We start from the raw sequence: 18,372 nt of genomic DNA on the forward strand, positions 1-18,372 counted from the left end.
CCTTTAAGCAGCCGAACAATAATTGCCAATAAAAGGCCAGGATTGTTCAGATATAAAGAGGAAAAGAAAGAGAAAGAAGTAGGAGTTGAATTGAAAACAGTCTGATCTGGAAAACATCTCGTTTCTGCAAGTGTGCCATTCAACTTTTAGGGAGAGGACATTGTTGTTTGTTTATAGACTGAGCTTGCGGATTTTGGTTTTGTCTTTGACTGGATGAGCTAACAGACGGTTTTGGCCTGGCATAATATGTAAGAATCATGGCAATGCACAGAGTAAGTAGGTAGGGTGAACCGGGGTAATTCCACCTCCTTTACATATAATGGGAAATAACTGCTGTCAGGAATGTTGTTTCATCCCTAACTTGAGTTGTCCATTTAATAGAGTTGCTTCCCTTGAAAAGCATTTCCTTTCCAGAAGGCATGCTGGTGGGAAATTTGACTGCTTCAAGCTTGAAAACATCATCCTACTCCATCCATCAAGTAAGTAAAACCTTTCGCACTTTTTATGATGAGATCATAGAGTCAAGATGTTGATTTCTTAATCTGACACAGGTTATACGAATTTGTTATCCTTTTTTTCTTCATTTTGAAACGCTCAATCTTTCTATTTCAGGCCTAGTATAGTCAACAGGTGGGTTTTATCATTTATGCCTCTTGGTGGAAATCCACCCCCTAGCATTCTGTGGAGTCCTGAAGGATTATGCTAGTAAAAACAGTTGCCAGTTTATATGGGGAGAGTGAGAGTCTGACATCTGCTGAATTTATTCAGAGGATGGCACAACAAGAGAAAGAAAGGCAGCCTAAAAGAGAAAAACTCGGGCCAGCTAAAAAGAGGGAGAAAAAAGGAAGAGGGAAGAAATCAAGAGTGGAAATATCTGCTGATGACGGGTCCGAGCTGGAGTTCAATTGTGACACCGAAAGTGATGAAGATTGGCAGTCAAAACGGTCAGCCCGAGTTGGCAACAACGATGAAGATGAAACTTCCTCAGTAAGAAAGCAGAAAGTAAAGAGAAAGGGAAAGAAGGAACATGCTACCATCTCTGATGATGATTCACAAATCGGGGACAGTGATGAGGGCTGGTCAAACCAGTCACCCCATGGTGATGATGACAACAATGATGAACAAACTCCGTCAACCCGGTCAAGAAACCTCTTCGAAAACTTTTCAGTCAAACAATAGGATAGCCTACTTTGTGTAGGGTGTAGAGCTCTATCTATATAAAAGCCAAGTACGTCCAAGGATGGAATACTGCTGCCATATCTGGGCAGGAGCTGCTAAAAACAGCCTATCCTGCCTTGACAGAGTACAAAATAGACTTTGTGGCTTTTCTCTTCCCTGCAACCTCTCTCCCACAGAAGAGACGTTGCAATCCTATCTTTGTTTTATCGTTATTTCCATGGCAGGTGCTCGTCTGAACTCCAATCTCTGGTCCCCCCACGCCAATCTTTTACGAAAAACACCCGTCTAGCTGAATCTACTGTCAAAATCTTTCCCCACTCTTTATCTATGCCTAAATCAAAACGTAGATTCCATGAACAAAGCTTCTTTCTTAGAACTGCACGCCTGTGGAACTCTGTTCCGTCTGCCTGCTTCCCTCCTGACTACAACTTGGATGTCTTCAAGTCCAACGTAAACAAATTCCTGATGAACCGCCCCCCCCTTAAGTAGACACTTTAAATATCCACACTAACGTACTGTACTTACAATAACCCTTATCCCTGAGTGGCTTCCGGACCTTGATAAGTGGTGACCACCTTGTAAAAAAAAAAAAAAAAAAAAATGCTGGCTTTGATCATGTTAGTTACCTTTAAAAAGACACTGTAGGCAAGTTATATTGTTACTTACACTTTTGATGCTCAAAGGAGGCAAAGGGAATGGAAGGAAGATGGGGGGGGGCTTTACCCCCTTTTTTCGTAAATATTGAAATTGATTTAAAACATGTTTTTTTCACTGACCCTGTTACATGAGTTCAATTTTTTTTACATATTAAACTGTTTTGACCTATATATGTGTGTGTTAAGTTTTCTTTTAGTAAAATCTATTATTTTGTCTTTGGCAGCCATTTTTGTAAAGTTGGGGGTGGAATTACCCAGGTTCACCCTACATGTTCACAATAGGAGTAGGAAAAGAATGACCACAGCGCTATATCTCAAATGGAGTACTGTTGTTACATCTTGGTAGGAGCTGCTCGGTGCACTCTATCCTGCCTTAATAGAGTTCAAAACCAGCTTCAAAACCTAGTAAGTGATGCTCTTTTCTCTTCCCTGCAACCTGTTTTCCACGTTGCAAGCCTATCATTATTTTCATGGCAAGTGCTCGTCTGAGCTTCAATCTATGGTCCCTCCTAGCTGGAATTTCACAAAAAATAACTCGACTAGTTACAACCATTAGCAACCATTTCCTCCACTGTCTATCTATGCCTAGATCTAAATGCATAAGCCGTTAACAAAGCTTCTTTCCTAGAACTGCCCGCATGTGGAGCACTGTTCTGCTGGTTTGCTTCCCAACCAACTACAATATTGAAACCTTCAAGTCCAATGTAAACAAGTTCTTTTTAAACTGTCCGCTTAAATAATCAAATTGTACTAACCTCACACTATTAACGTTTACTACACTACCACCTGACATTCATTAACTTCTATCCTCGAGTGGCCTTCAGACCTTGATAAGTGGTGAAAAATCTCACTTTAAAAATTCAAACAATCTAATCAGAGTTCAATGGCTGACTCAACGGATAATTTTTTTCTTGTTTATTTAGAAAATTAAGACAAAGATTAATATAAAAAGTCATTAAATAGACTTTTTTTCTTTCAAATATAAAAAAAAAAAAATTACAAGGTTTTCAGAAATTGGTTGAATTCTGCTGTTGAAGATTTTGCAATATCAAAACAAAAGGTTTTATCATCCTGAGAGACGAGAGCTTTAAGTGATACATAGTTCTCCTTAGTGGCATCGTACTGATCACGTTTCATGTGCTTCAAGAATTCATGGCGTTCTTTAATTCGATGCAGTCGCGTTCGGAAGATCTTCGGCCACTTTATCAACTGGGCATGAGTCAGGCCCATCTCGTTGTGGACGTAGACAAATACGTTCGTCAAATTATATTTATCTGCAAAGGAATAAAAAATATGCATAAAAATGGCGTTTCAACATGGTAACAGAAAAAATAAAAATGAAAACAACAAATGATACTGTTTTTCGTAATACGTGGACAGATTGAAAAGTCAGGTATGGCTGACCATATATGGAAGGAAAAGGGAAACCATCTATTGTTATGAAACCATCTATTGTTATAAAACCATCTATTGTTATGAAACAAAGCCAAAAATTATAGGTCCTGGATATGACCTGAAACTATATCCGATGGTGAAGCCCCACCTTGTGGGCCTTGCGGAGTGTGGAGCCACCCTTTAATTGCCATTGCTCCCAGGTCCACTCTGACCCGGAGTGGTAGTACCTGTTAGGGTCCCAACTATGGGTTAAATAGAATCTGACTTAAAAAAAAAAAAAGATAATCCATTAAAAATCGTTCCTCAAAATAACTACATTCGGCATTAAATAACCTGAAAAAGGTTGATATGCCGTAAAAGAAAAACAACCAACCAACCAAAAAATTATAGACAAAGATGACTCAACAAAGAGGCAACATATATGCTGAGTGACAATCGATTATTTAGTAGACAGTACAGAATTTAACATGATATGGGAACCATCTAATATATAAAAAGGAAAATGTATGTTAGTTTGTGTATGTCTGTGTGTTTTTTTTTTTTTACATGGAATTCACCACTTATCAAGGCCCAAGGGCCACTCGGGGATAAGAGTTATTGAGATGAGTATTACTTATTAATTTTATTTTATTACGGACCGTTATCCTCATCTTTTTTTAGTTGTTGTCTCACAACGTTTCGACCAACTATTCCTCTGGCCTTCGTCAGGTGGTATCTGCGACGGGATAGGAACTCCGAATCTTCCAACTGCATTCTCGGCAATTACTGCCTTCTATAGTTGTTGTATTTGTATGTCTGCCAAAAACTTTTGACAGACGCATCGGACCATGACAAAAATTGGTATCGTTAGAAAGATCAATCTCTTGGATGAAAAATATCTATAAATTGGCCAAAAAGATTAATTCTGTGCTGGTCAACTGGGCTATTTTTTGCAAGGACGGGTCACTTTTTGTGTCGACATTTTTGCAAATCATACACCTACCAATCTCAGCGTAGGTCTATAAAATGTTATTTTGAAAGCCCGTGACGTCATAAGTCGCCGTGACTGTGACAGCTTTTTTTCACCTCCTTTTCCTCTTTCACGTTACAGGTTCGAGTCTGCCTACTGCGGCTAATTTTTTTTTGTGCTCGCATGGGTACTTGTTACAATTTTGATTGAAACAAAAGTTATTTTGATTTTTTTTCTGGGTGTTGGTTGCTTAATAGCCGTAGTATACCACTTCTCTCCACTCGGGCAATGCCAGGTAGTCATGATAGTCTATAATATAAATTTTAGCTGTCTGTGTGTGTGTTTATGTGCATGTTTGTATGCCCGCAAAAAACTTGTCATCTGCATCGAAGCAGCCTGAACGTGGTTCCGTAAAAAGAGCGATCTCTTGAACACATAATATCGAAAAATTATAAAAAAATCATCACTTATTCCATGTAGAAATGTTAATTGTGCATATGCAAACAGTTCATTTGTTGTTTCATTTTAAAAAGCTAAACTTGCAATGTCATTAGATTAGATTAGGTCGTCGTGGTCCGATCGATAACGTGTTCGCTTACGAACTTAAGTTTTGCAAGTTCGTGCCCAGCATGCAGCATTTTTTTTTCAATTTTTTCTTCTCGTATCATTTAAAATTCTCTGCTTTTTTACGGACGTCCACAACATGACATTTTTTTTTCTTTTAATTACGTGATAAGATGGCACCCAAGTCTCGCTTTTCTTTTATTTGTTTAACCATATTTTACAACCGGGCAATGCCAGGCGCCCCTTCCCCAAAGAGTTATCGCGAAGTATAGACAATGGCAATGCCAGGCGCCTCTTCACACCAAAGAGTTATCGCGAAGTATAGACAAACAAAATTATATAGAAATCAGTTAGTTACAACTATTCAGAAAGTTTTATGAAAATCCAAGGCATCAATTTTTTTTTAATAAGCACAAAAGTGTCAATTTTAGCCATTTTAACCCGAAAGGCACCAGAGTTTTCCTGGAAAATCCGTTCTGTTACTTTTTTACTCATACCATGTTTAATGTTTGTGCAAAATTTCAAAAAATTCCAAGGCGTAGTTATTGAGAAAAGTTAGCTAGTTAATTATAGATAACAGATAATATGGTGCTTGTTAAGATAGAATTGACAAATCAATTTTTTTCAAAATATATCATTTTAAGCAAAAACAACATTACTTACTTAATTGTCATGTCGAAAATAGTAATATATCCAAAAATTATGAAAATTCACTCAATCTAGCGGGTGAATATAGAAAGTCAGATTTTTCTTCAGTGAACAAGTTGACCAGAGCCCTTGAACCGGCGCCACCTCTGTTGGGCCCTGGAGAATGCTGCTATGCCTCAACTCACACCTACATTAGTGAACACACAAACATACACAATATTTAAACCTTCTTTATCATCTGCTGATCTTGAAATATTCCCAACCTTTCTCGTTGAACTATATTTCTAATATGAAAAACAATGAACATTGACTCTTATTAAATATAATTTGTATAATTCTGTAATAATTCAATTGCTGTGATCTTCTATTTTTAAACACATAAAATATTTATTTATTTTGTTTTGTTTTATCATATAACGTTTCCCGTCTTTCTCACATTTGATTATAAACCCTGTGAAACTTTTTCAATAAAATCATTTCTCTAAACCGAAAATACTTCACCCAAATCCAAACTGCAAAATGTAACCCTCAGAAAAAGTGATGACTCCCCAAAGTACGGATCCCCAAACTGGTGACTCCCAAAACTGGCACATCCCTAAAGATCCGCACAAAGGGAAGTTCTGCCTAAGAATAAGATATCTTGGGAGTTGTTGCTAATTTCCTTTGATTAACTAAAGGTTGTAGTTTAAACCCCTGCAGTGGGAAGTACATATTTTTCTTCCTTCTTCGCCCACAAAATAAAATACTGATTTATACTAACTGGAAAGAAAAACCCGTGGAGTGATCAGGAAAATCTTTTGGAGATCAAAATTAGTAAATCCAAGGAACTCCTTCATCTGGAAGTGGATCTCCTGAAAAAATAAAAGGTGGAAATTAAAATGATGATTTTTTTTTTACAAGAATTAAAAAAGACAAAGAAACATTAAAAGAAAGTTTGAGGAGTTTTTTATTGGTACCCTCTCCCTGCATAACTATTTTTCAGACCCGTGTGACATCACATGGCCCCACCATGGGGAAAACTGATGGAGGGAAACGGTTTTGAAAGTCGATTTATCATATTTTTTTTAGGTTTTCGATTACTTTTTTTTATTGTATTTGAAAGATTAAAGCCTAAAGTTAATTCCTAAAAGGAAATAATATTTTTACATGTGAAAAAAAGTTTATAATGAAAAATGTTTTCATGGCGATATTCGGAAACCAACAAGTAAACTAAATTTTGAAGGTAAATTCATTGTAAAAATCTCTTGAAAAATAACAATTAGTTTTCTGGGACAATTTCAAATTAATAAAGGCAAGTTCTTAAATATTGAATTAAAAAAAATTCCTTGCTTACAACGAATAAATACCCCAAAATATCATTTTGAAGTGCGTTTTTTGCTCTATCAAATTGTGATATTCGTTACCATTCTCAATCTTTTTACTTTTTTTTTTTCTTTGCAGGCTTTTCAACAGCATCGACAAAATTTAAATCTACACGTTTTCTTATTCCAGTTCAAACTAGGCCGAAAAACTGCCAAGACAGTTCATGATATCAATGATGTGTTTGGCACAGGAACCACTAATGAACGTGTAGCACAACAGTGGTTCAAGAAATTTCGCAATGGTGACAAGAGCCTCGAAGTTGAAAACGGTCACAACCAGCCGACTGAAGTTGATAACGAACATTTGAAAGCCTAAATTGAAGCCGATCCTCGCAAAACCACATGAGAAGTTGCTGTTGAACTCAAGCTCGACCACTCAACAGTCGTTCGCCATTTAAAGCAAATAGGGAAGTCAAAAAAGTTGGATAAATGGGTGCTGCATGAATTGAACGATAATCAAAAAAAATCATTGTTTTGAGGTGTCTTCTATGCTCCTTCTGCACAACAAAAACGACCTATTTCTTGAGTGGATTGTAACGTGTGATGAGAAGTGGATCCTCTATGACAACCGGCAACATTTGGCACAGTGGTTGGATGCCAGAAAAGCTTCACAACACTTCCCGAAGCTGAAATTGCATCACAAAAAGGTTATGGTGACTGTTTGGTGGTCTGCAGTCGGTCTCATCCATCACAGCTTCTTGAATCCAGGCGAAAAAAATATGGTGAAGAAGTACTGCTGACAAATTGACAAAATGCACCAGAATGTATGTGCCCGAGATTGGTCAATATAAAGGGACCAATTCTCCTCCATGACAACATTCACCCGCATGTTGCTCAACTAACCCTGCAGAACTAATTGGGCTCATGTGGCATATTCACCAGGTCTCTCGCTCAGGGTACCAACTATGGGTTAAATAGAAACAGACTTGAAAACAACAAATATGTTCTATTAAAAAAACTTTTCTTCAAAATCTTTGGATTCGGCATTAAATAACCTGAAAAGGATTGATATGCCGTAAAACAAAAACAACCAACCAACCATCAGAAGTTCCAATGTATGTGCCCGAGATGGGTCAATATGAAGGGACCAATTCTCCTCCATGACAACGCTCGCTCACATGTTGCGCAACTGACCATGCAAAAGCTGAACGAATTGGGCTCCGAGATTCTGCCTCGTCTGCCATATTCACCGGTCCTTTCTCCCACCGATTATCACTTTTTGAAGTATATCGACAACTTCCTGTGCAAAAAAATGTTTCAAAAGCCGAGATGATGCCGAATCGGCCTTTAATGACTTCATCGCTTCCAGAACTCCGGATTTCTATGCTAATGAGATAAATAAACTTGTTTCTCTTTGGCAAAAAAAATGTGTCGATTCTAATGGTTCTTATTTCGATTAATAAAGTTTATTATGAAAGGAGTTATGATCTTTTGAAGATGAATGTCAAAAAGCTACATTATTTTTGCACTAACCTAATAAAGCCATAAAACATAGCTATCTTCATCCTTCAAATTGAGAAATAAAATCGCATAGCTTAAATAGAAATAACTCATAAGTTAAATGAAAACTTCTGTTTTTAAATGCAGATGATGTCGATCATAATAATTAAAAATAAATTAAATTAAATGTAAAATAAATAAATCAATAAAATAAATCAGCTTTATATAATATTTCTAAATAGAATACTTAAAACAATTCTATTACTAATTTGTAATAAAAATTGAAAGCTAATTATTAAAACAGATTTTATTTAATGTAATATGCAAATTAGATAACCTTTTGAATGGTGATTCCTTTTGAATAAATAGTATATAAAGAAATCATGCAGAAATAAAAAAGTATGTGCAAGTCTGTTAAACAGTGTACCTTTTGTATATATTAACCAAATCGTGAACAAACAAGATACAACTTTATTATAATAGATATATGATGTAACAAGTATGGAAAAAAATAAAATTAAAATTAATTCATTGTATCCCGGGCAACACTAGTATATACTAACCTTGATTGATTTTGCATTGTAACTGACCAATTTCGGAAGATGACAAACAACTTCACGTACTTGGCTGCCTGAAATCAATGAAAGAGGAAAAATGAGCAAAACAAAATGTAAGGAATACATTTATAAATTACCCCCTCCTCAAAAAAAAAAAAAAAAATCCTCCTGACGGACAATTAATTTGTTATCCCACTCAAAAAAAAAAAAAAAAAAAAAAAATTAATTGTCTAAATTACAGCTTTCGACCACATAAATTATAAATCTTTCAAAGCCCGAAAAATACTTTTTATTTATTTATTTTTTTTAATTAAAATCGGAATTTTTAGTTATGGAAGGTCTTAATAACTTATAATCTTGTACGTTTCTCCAACTCTCTAAATATTCTAATTTGTTATTTCACTTTTTAATCTTTCTATTTTTTTACAACTATGCATTACATAGACAGGAAAAATAGATTCATGTTTATTTTTTTTTGGGGGGGGGGGACTTGTCCAGACCCCCCCCCTTATATTAAAAAACAAAATCTGCATAATGTATATCCCCATGATGAAACGAAAACATCATGTTCTTAAAGTCATGTAGATTGATCAAGTAGTTTTGTTTTTAGATAAGAGAGTCAAATTTTATGAATATCGGAGAAGTGACTGTCTCACCTGCCATTTTAAAAAAAAAGTGAAGAAACAAAGGGAGATAACATGAACTGCCCGCCTGCGGAATTTTCTTCCGTTTCTTTGCTTTCCAACTGACTACAATATGGTCGCCTTCAAGTACAACGTGAAAAAATTCTTGATGAAACATCCCCTGATGTAATCCAATTTACCAAATTTCCACACTCATTAACTCTTATCCTCAAGTGGCCCCCAGGCCTTGATAAGTGGTGACCCCTTTGTAAAAAATCAACTGTGCTTATCTGCCATTCTGTCTCCAATAGGATCTTCCAATCACTCAAATACCGGCATTAAAATCAAAACAAAATGTCCCTCTCTATCGCAGCCTATCAATACTTAATGGCTAACTGGGAACACCTCAGATTGTTCATATTAGTTATACTCTTGCATTGCATGTTTAAAAAGGATGCGTTGTCCTCTACTGCATCTGACATTAAATGATTGGTTAACCATTGGCATAGAGCAGAGGTTTGCAACATTTTTTGAGCGAGAGGTCTAAAAAGTTATACTGATTAAAAGGAGGAGGGCCAAACAGCTTTGGCTAAATTGTCATGGAGGACAGCAATGTTATTAAATTATTTAGATTCTTAAGACTCCTATTTGTCATTTTCACAACGTTTCAGCCGATGTAACTTCTGACCTTCTTCAAGGTCCATCGTGCAGCGGTTAGAATACTTGGAAAAAATCAATTGTAAAATGTGATAGAAGGTTGAAGGTTCGATCCTCAGTGTGGCCGACCAAAAAATACAATTGCGAATTACTTAGGACCTCTATGCAGTCAGGGCTAATGAAACGAGAGCATACTACCGCCATGAAATAAATAAAGGGTCTCATTCGAAATTCCGTCCAAATTCCTGAGTTTGACAGAAACATTCCCAAGTTCGATAAGATACACCTGAAGAAGGTTGGAGGTTACATTGATTGAAATGTTGTGAAAATCACGCTCAAGATGAGAACAGTAGTCCAAAGAATCTAAATAATATAAATAATCAATCCACATCCCAAAAATCCATTTATTGTAAATAAATTTTTTGAGCATTTCAAGAAATCAAGTAATAAATACAATTATATCCTATATTACAATGATATAATTTATTTTACTATAGAAATATAGCCTTGTAGGAGATGTCCTTTTCTCTTCCCTGCAACCTCTTTCTCACAGAAGAGATGTTGCGAGTTTGTCTCTGCTTTATCGTTATTTTCATGGCAAGTGCTTGACTGAGCTCCAATCTATGGCCTCCCCTTGCCAAACTTTCACCTGTCTAGCAGAAAATACTATCAATAATTCCCCCCACTCTTTATCTGTGCCTAAACCTAAATTCCATGAACAAAGCTTCTTTCTTAGAAATGCACGCCTATGGAATTGTCTTCCGTTTTCCTGCTTTCCAGCTGACTACAATATGGCTGTCTTCAAGTCTACCGTAAACAAGTTCTTGATGAGCCGTTCCATATAAGTTAACAAATTTACCGAATTTCCATTACTAACGATTACTATATTGTCCAATTTCTACTGTACACTCTTTAACCCTTAGCCTCGAGTGGCCTCTCGGCCTTGATAAGTGGTGATGCCTATGTAAAAAAAAAAAAAAAATATCGAAACAAAAAAAAAGAAATTCAAATGCATCGTGAGTAAGATGGCAGAACAAACAAAATTCACTCAAGGGCTGGATTTAAAAGGTTGTTGACCCCTGTTATAAAGAGCTTCATACCTTCCAAGAAATTTCAACAGAAACCAAACTGCCAACCCTGATACACATGTACATACACATACACACCCACACACAAACATACACACGCATACACACAAAAAAACACTAACACGTGTACACACACGCACACAAATACACACATAAACACATGCACAAAGACACACACAAACACACATGCAAAATGCCTTTATATATAAGTAGAGATAGGGATATATTTGTAATTTTTCATTATTTTTGTAAAATGTCTGATGTCCCTCGGATGCTGAGAACATCCTGTATAAACATTCTTTCTACGAACCCAAACACAAAAGAAAAATGATTTACCTGTGAGTTTGAAGAGTTTTTGATAAAACCCGAGTTTTTCATCAATATTTGGAACAGACATTGACAATAAACGTGGTGCTCGGATCAGAATTTGCGGGATGTCCGTCTTTGGGAAATTTTTGGATTTAAAATATTCAATAATGGCTTCTAAGTCTTCAATATTAGCCTGTCATTAAAGAAAGGAAAGAATAGCAAAATTAAGAAAAACGCTTAGGAACATTTTGATTCATACAAAGTGTCCCAAAATTAAGCGCCTATTTTGAACTAGTAATCAAAATAGATGGGAGAAAAGACAGTGCCAAATTTTGTTACTCTGTTTTTATGAGAATTGTTTTATAAATAGAAATTAAAATAGATGGTTGGGTTTAAGGACACTCTGTATTTTATGAAGGACTTAAAATCGCTAAAGCAATATAATATGATACAATACAATATACAATATGATACAATACAATATACAATATGATATTAGGTTGTCCGGAAAATAATGGCCAATTTTCGAGAAAAAGTAATTATTAATCAAATAGGTGACACTAAACATTGAAATTAGTCAAAGTATGATCCTTGAACAGCCATGCATTTTTGCCATCTATCAACTAGATCATTTATGCCTCGTTGATAAAAATTCTTTGGCTTAGATGCTAAGAAATCTTTGAAAAAAGATTCAACCTCTGCATTAGATCTGAAAGTTTTGTTGCTTAAAAAAGCGGCTAAATGCTTGAAAAAATGGTAGTCTGTGGGCGAAAGATCTGGAGAATAAGGAGGTTGTGGTAAAGTTTCATATCCCAAGTCTGTGAGTTTCTACAGTGTCATTCTCGCAACATTAGGCCACGCATTATTGTGGAGCAGGATTGAACCACGCCTATTCACTAATGCAGATCTCAATTTTTGTAAATGATGATGCATTTCTTCGAGTTGATTGCAGGTAAACCTCTGCCGTGATGCTCTGATTAGCATCCAGAAAGCTGTAATGAATAGCACCAATTGCACACCACCAAACAATCAGCATAATCTTCTGTTGGTGAAAATTTGGCTTTGGAAAATGTTTGGGTGGTTCATCACAATCAAGCCATTGACCTGATCGTTTCCAATTATCATAAAGGATCCACTTTTCGTCACAGGTGACCATTCGGTCAAGAAATTGATCATTAATGTTTCGCAAAAAGAGCATCGAACACACTTCAAAACGTCGAGCTTGTTGATTTTCATTGAGCTCATGTGGGACCCATTTGTCGAACTTTTTCACCTTGCCAATTTGCTTCAGATGGTCCGACACTGTTGAACTGCTGACACCAAGTTCCCGAGACATTTCCCTGACACTTTGCCGTTGATTTTGCTCAAACATGGCTCTCAAATTTTCATTGTCAAGATTAGATGGCCGTCCTCTACCTTCTTCATCTTTAAGGCTCTCATCACCACTACGAAATTTCTGAAACCACCTTCGTACTGTTCTATCACTTGCGATGCCTTCTCCCCATGCCCTATTGATATTTGCAGTTGTTTGAGAAGCATTGTTACCAAGCTTAAACTCATGCAGGAAAAGTAATCGTAAGTCTTCTTTTCTCATATTCCAAATTATGGGCTCATTCGCTCATAAAACGTTTTCTGAAAGAAAAAAGTAAGAAATTATTAAAGAGCACATATAAATCAGTAATCATGTTGATGTTTACCTGAAATATAATAAAAATCCTATGATAAAATCCAATTTCAAAACAGACTTTCTGAAATGGCCATTATTTTCCGGACAACCTAATACAATATATACAATATGATACAATACAATATACAATATATCTGGCGGATTGGAATGCTGTCATGCAGGAGGAGGATACCTTTGCTGATATTGCCCAGCTTCTTGATTTTGTTAGTTACTTTAGCCTGGTTCCAGAAAACTGTGGGCATGACGTTGTCAGCGGAGGGCTGCACTCTTGCGTTCTTTGGAGGTGGTTAGTCCAACTACTTTCACTGCATTGACTGGGCTTTCAATTAGTGTTGGGACAATTAATCGGAATTAGAATCAGGAATCAGAAAAATCGAACTTTTTGGGGTATCGGAATCGATATTGGAATCAGTATCAGAATCGGAAAAATTTGTATTTATTTTCCGATGCCAAAAACGATTCCTTTAATTATCTCTGTTTTTTATTTGATTTTGTTTGAAACAAAATCTTCACTGCTGGTAGTAATAATAAAATAATGAATATTTATTGATTCTAAATTACCAGTCAAACTAAAATCTATAGATCACCCCCCCCTTCACAAGTGTATTTTCACGTTTGAGCAAAATATCTGCACACTGAACATGTGTTTTTACAGTAATCGGATAAAAATAACACCTTTATTGTAAATATTTTGAGATTTATAAAGAATCGGAATCGGTAATTGTATCGGAACCGGGAAAAATATTAGAATCGTCCCAGCACTAGTTTGGCTATGAAATCCTTCCCATCTCTCTAATCATCTCTCTAAATTTCACGCTTTCCGAGCCATGAAGTTGCTTTTGAAAGGAAAGTGTTTTCCAGATGATGCAACCTTGATTTCCAAAGTCATGTCAAAACGGTCCCCAGAGCTGCATTAAACGATGGGAGAAAATTTTGTTACTCTGCTTTTCCGAGAAGTGGTTTTAGCTGCCCTGATGAGTTGTGATACAACGAAACAGTACTATATGTGGATGACAATTAAAGCCCCCCCCCCTCTTTGGGTTGAGCACTTTGTAAATATATTTTCACCCGACGCGTATTTAAAGCAATTAAGCGAAGCCCACTGTTAATTTGTTTGTAAAGAAACTTATGGTTTGAGCACTGTAAGCGACGGGCGGGTGTGGATTTAATACACACTCATGGAGAAATACTTACGGCACTGATTTGTGGTCCGATAGTTAGAACAGCCGACTGTCAACTCAACAGTTGTAGGTTCGATCCATGGCTGGGGAAAGGTGTATGTCTAGCCGCACTGATGAGTTGTGATACAACAAAACAATATTGACAATAACAATAATAATAAGGATACTAGAAAGCTGCTTGGCTAACGAAAATCTCAATAGAAGATGCGCATATAAAAACGACAAACAACCACAGAATTCGCGCATAAGCCTGAAGAGTCCTAGAGCGGATGAAACGCGGAATATTCAGTGTAGCTTAATCGCCATATACATTTTATAACTTACTAACTAGCTCTACCTACGTATTGAGCACTTTTGAAGTAAATACTTAAAGTTTACGCATAAATCTATACTTTCGTATATTAATTTTATGTGAGTAAATGAAGTAGTTATATATATATATATATATATATATATATACATACATACATATATATACATATATTTATATATATATATATATATATATTTATATATATATATATATATATATTTATATATATATATATATTTATATACTCATTCCATTTGTGATTTTTTCCAAGGAATTCTGCCTTTTGGATCATTTTGGCCCTTTTGGAACTTACCTGTTGGATTGGAAATTTTTAATTCTACCGTGTTTGGATTTTACCATTCTTGGATTTTTTACCCTTCACAGGACTATCCATTCATGTGAAATCTTTTTATCATTTTTCTTTTACCTCCTACTCCCCTTACCTCACCCTTTTTTTAACCAAGTAAGATCTGTGACTTATCTGTAGTTTCACTAAATACTTTTACATGCAAAATCCGATCCCGCATTTTGCTAATTCCTGCCCTCTGATGAGAAGGAGAGTATTTCAAGATGTTTTTTAACATGTTTTATTAATCATTTGTTCATATTATAAGCTCTATTTCCTTTTCGGTTTTATTGAGCTTTTACATCTGGTTGAGATTACTTTACTTGTAAATATTAACTCTTTAATATTTATAATATATTTTAAGTTTACCATTTTGATTACCTTGGTAAACTTATTGTAATTTATATATATATATATATATATATATATATATATATATATATATAAGCATTCATTCTCAGACCTTGGTCTTTGTAATATTCACTCTTAGACAATAATCTTTGTAACATTCACTCTCAAACTTTGGTCGTGGTGACATTCACTCTCAGATATTTAATTTCCATAACATTTCTTCAAATCTTGTAACTTTGTTTGCAACGAGAGAAGTTTCTGGAACATCTGTTATATTCTGGGCATGGCAACCAGTTTCCTAATTAGAAACATCCTCACTCCCACTAGGTACATCCTTCTCAATTAAAGATTTAATTTCAATCCATCTTGACGGGCCTTTCATTGGGTTTTCTGGGTTTGTTGCTGATTTTAATAGACAGAGTTTTCAGCATCATTATCATCTTGGCTGGTGCCGTGGTGCTGTCATTTGAATGTTTTTAATGAAGAGTAAACAGAATCTTTAAACTTTTGCAACCTACACCGAATGGTGTAAGTCATTCAAATAAATATAGCTTTATTAAAAAGTTTTGTTCAAATAATTTTATCAAAACGTTTTGTTTAAAAAATTTTATTAAAAAGTTTTGTTTAAATTATTTTATTAAAAAGTTTTATTTTAATAATTTTATTATAAATTTTTATTTAAATAATTTTATTACAAAATGTTGTTTAAATAGTTTAATTAAAAAATGTTGTTAAAATAATTTTATTAAAAAAATGTTGATTAAATAAAAATAATGTTTCCTAATAAAAAAAAAAATCTTGCCGGACCATTGCCCCCCCCCTCCCAACAACTCGTTTTTTTTTAATGTTTGTTTATAGAATGCCGTGTGAAGGTCAAGGTCAACCAGTGTTGACCCAAAGCTGTTCCTATAGGTTTGCATATCTGATGGGGTCTTTAAACCCTAATGGATCTAGACTTGAAAACATTTAAACAAAATTCCATCGTATACTTTATGCATCGTGACATTGTTGTTAGATCCAATTACTACAGGGTGACCCCCCGCCCAAAAAACGGGCCCAACTCTAATTAGGCCCTGTTTCTTATTGTTTTGTCCACATGAAATGAAACTTTGGTCATAACTAGTTTATTATATCCAAAACATCACATCAAAACACTAGGGTCTTTGGCCTTTTTTTCTCCATTCTACAGCATATGTTCTAGATGGCCTCCATTTAGCTTTTCTTTTTTTGGGTCACCCTATATATATATATATATATATATATATATATATATATATATATATATATATATATTATTTATATATGATTTAATATATAATTTATATAACTATCCTTATAATATTGAGCATTTTTTGGGTCACCCTATATATATATATATATATATATATATATATATATATATATATATATATTACACAAAGAGCATCGCTTAATATGCTAATGATAATTTGTATATCACTTCCCAATATGCTCAACCCAAGTTAGGAAGCATTATAGTCACCCACATTCAGTACTGTTTCACAGTTCATCAGTGCGGCTTGACAAGCAACTACCTCAAACCAGGATCGAAACCCAACCGCCCAAACACAAGCCGGAGCTTCTAACCATTGCGTTATTCAGCTGCTACTGTTGCTTATATAAATATATATATACGGGGTGACCCCCCCCCCAAAAAAGGGCCCCAGTTCTAACTAGTTTATTATATTCAAAACATCACATCAAAACTTAAGGGTCTTTGACCTTTTTTTCTCCATTCTACAGCATATGTTCTAGATGGCCTCCATTCAGCTTTTGTTTTTTTTTTTGGTTACCCTGTATTAGACACAATCCTAAATAGTAACGACTTACGTCCAAGTAGCAATATGGCTTTTTTGGCGTGAAAAAAAGTCAAAAAACAACAAAAAGAATTTAATGAGAATCATACATACTTTAAAGATAAAAGGATTCTTTGTGATGATCACAGCAAGCTGGTCGCTCGGAACTCCGACGTCCTTCAAGAAGAGCAAATAAGGTTTGACATCCGATTCAAAATCGAGTTTGAGGATAAGATTAGCAGCTTCATTGAACTTCTCGATGCGCGACAAATCAACACCGAGGCTGATCAATTGTTTGAGGGTCTCGGATTCACTAACATAAACGGTTAGATTAGAGGAGGTTGCCATGTCGGTATATCGGCTCCGATTCAATTCTATCGTTGCTTCTTCAGCTTCCGAAGGTGACATGACCTCTGAATCTCTAATAATGGTAGATATTTTATCACTTTCAAAAAAAGGTCTGGAAATTTCTCGGGTGTCTTTGAAATTGGCTGGTTCTCTGCTGGAATCAATACTAAGCGATAGCTTGCGATGAGTCGTTTCAGCATCATTAGATTGGAACGCATCAGGTTGTGCGTCAGCATATTCTGTTTTGTGGCTGGGGTCTTTTATTTGAAATGTCGTACAGCTGTCACTTTTAATCGCCTCTGGTAATAAATCGGAGCGATTTTCATGCTCAGCTGTTTTTAATTCAGGCACCGTCGTCTTATCAAATTGTTTGATGGTGCTGACAAGTTTCCTGTAATAATCATAATGTTCTTTAGGGTCTCGTCTTTTATGAAGAATGCTTTCATTCTCCGATGGAATTTCTGCTTCTTCTACTAAAGAGGAGGATTCTTCTTTATTGTGGCATTGAAAAGCCGACAGAGACACGGGACGTAGACCATATTTGTAAAGGCTTTGGTAAACAGTTAGCACTGTTCTTTGCTTTTGACGAAGGACAACCAGTAAACACCTCAAAGACATTGTGACGGACCTAGAAATATAAGAAATGAAATAAGCATGAAAACTTGTAAGTAATTTATAAAGAATTTCATATAATAATTTGGGAATTAAACGCTAAGACAAATCTATATATATAAAAACGAAAATGTGTGTGTGTGTGTGTGTGTGTGTGTGCACTTTTTGTGTATGTCCACTATCACTTACAAGTGTTTATATACACCCTAGATAATAATATTTACAATTTGCGAACGCGCGTCGCGTCTAGATTTATTTACATCGAAATTTTACACGATTCTCGCTATTTCGGTC

The 18,372-nt window shown here is 35.4% G+C and overlaps 1 protein-coding gene across 1 annotated transcript; it reads right to left on the bottom strand.

The window, feature by feature from the left end:
* Positions 1-2,708: 2,708 nt before the first annotated feature.
* Positions 2,709-18,109, bottom strand: LOC145243599 (transcription termination factor 3, mitochondrial-like). The gene is made up of 5 exons (XM_080106586.1): positions 17,233-18,109; positions 11,454-11,619; positions 8,756-8,823; positions 6,152-6,242; positions 2,709-3,109 (listed from the first exon to the last, which is right to left on the bottom strand). Exons 1-5 carry the CDS (start codon positions 18,082-18,084, stop codon positions 2,832-2,834), a joined length of 1,455 nt encoding a protein of 484 aa, XP_079962712.1. The 5' UTR covers positions 18,085-18,109; the 3' UTR covers positions 2,709-2,831.
* Positions 18,110-18,372: the final 263 nt, after the last annotated feature.

This window comes from Euprymna scolopes, chromosome 22 (genome assembly GCF_053919585.1).
Source record: "Euprymna scolopes isolate OS-2025 chromosome 22, ASM5391958v1, whole genome shotgun sequence".
NCBI classification, from domain to species: domain Eukaryota; kingdom Metazoa; phylum Mollusca; class Cephalopoda; order Sepiida; family Sepiolidae; genus Euprymna; species Euprymna scolopes.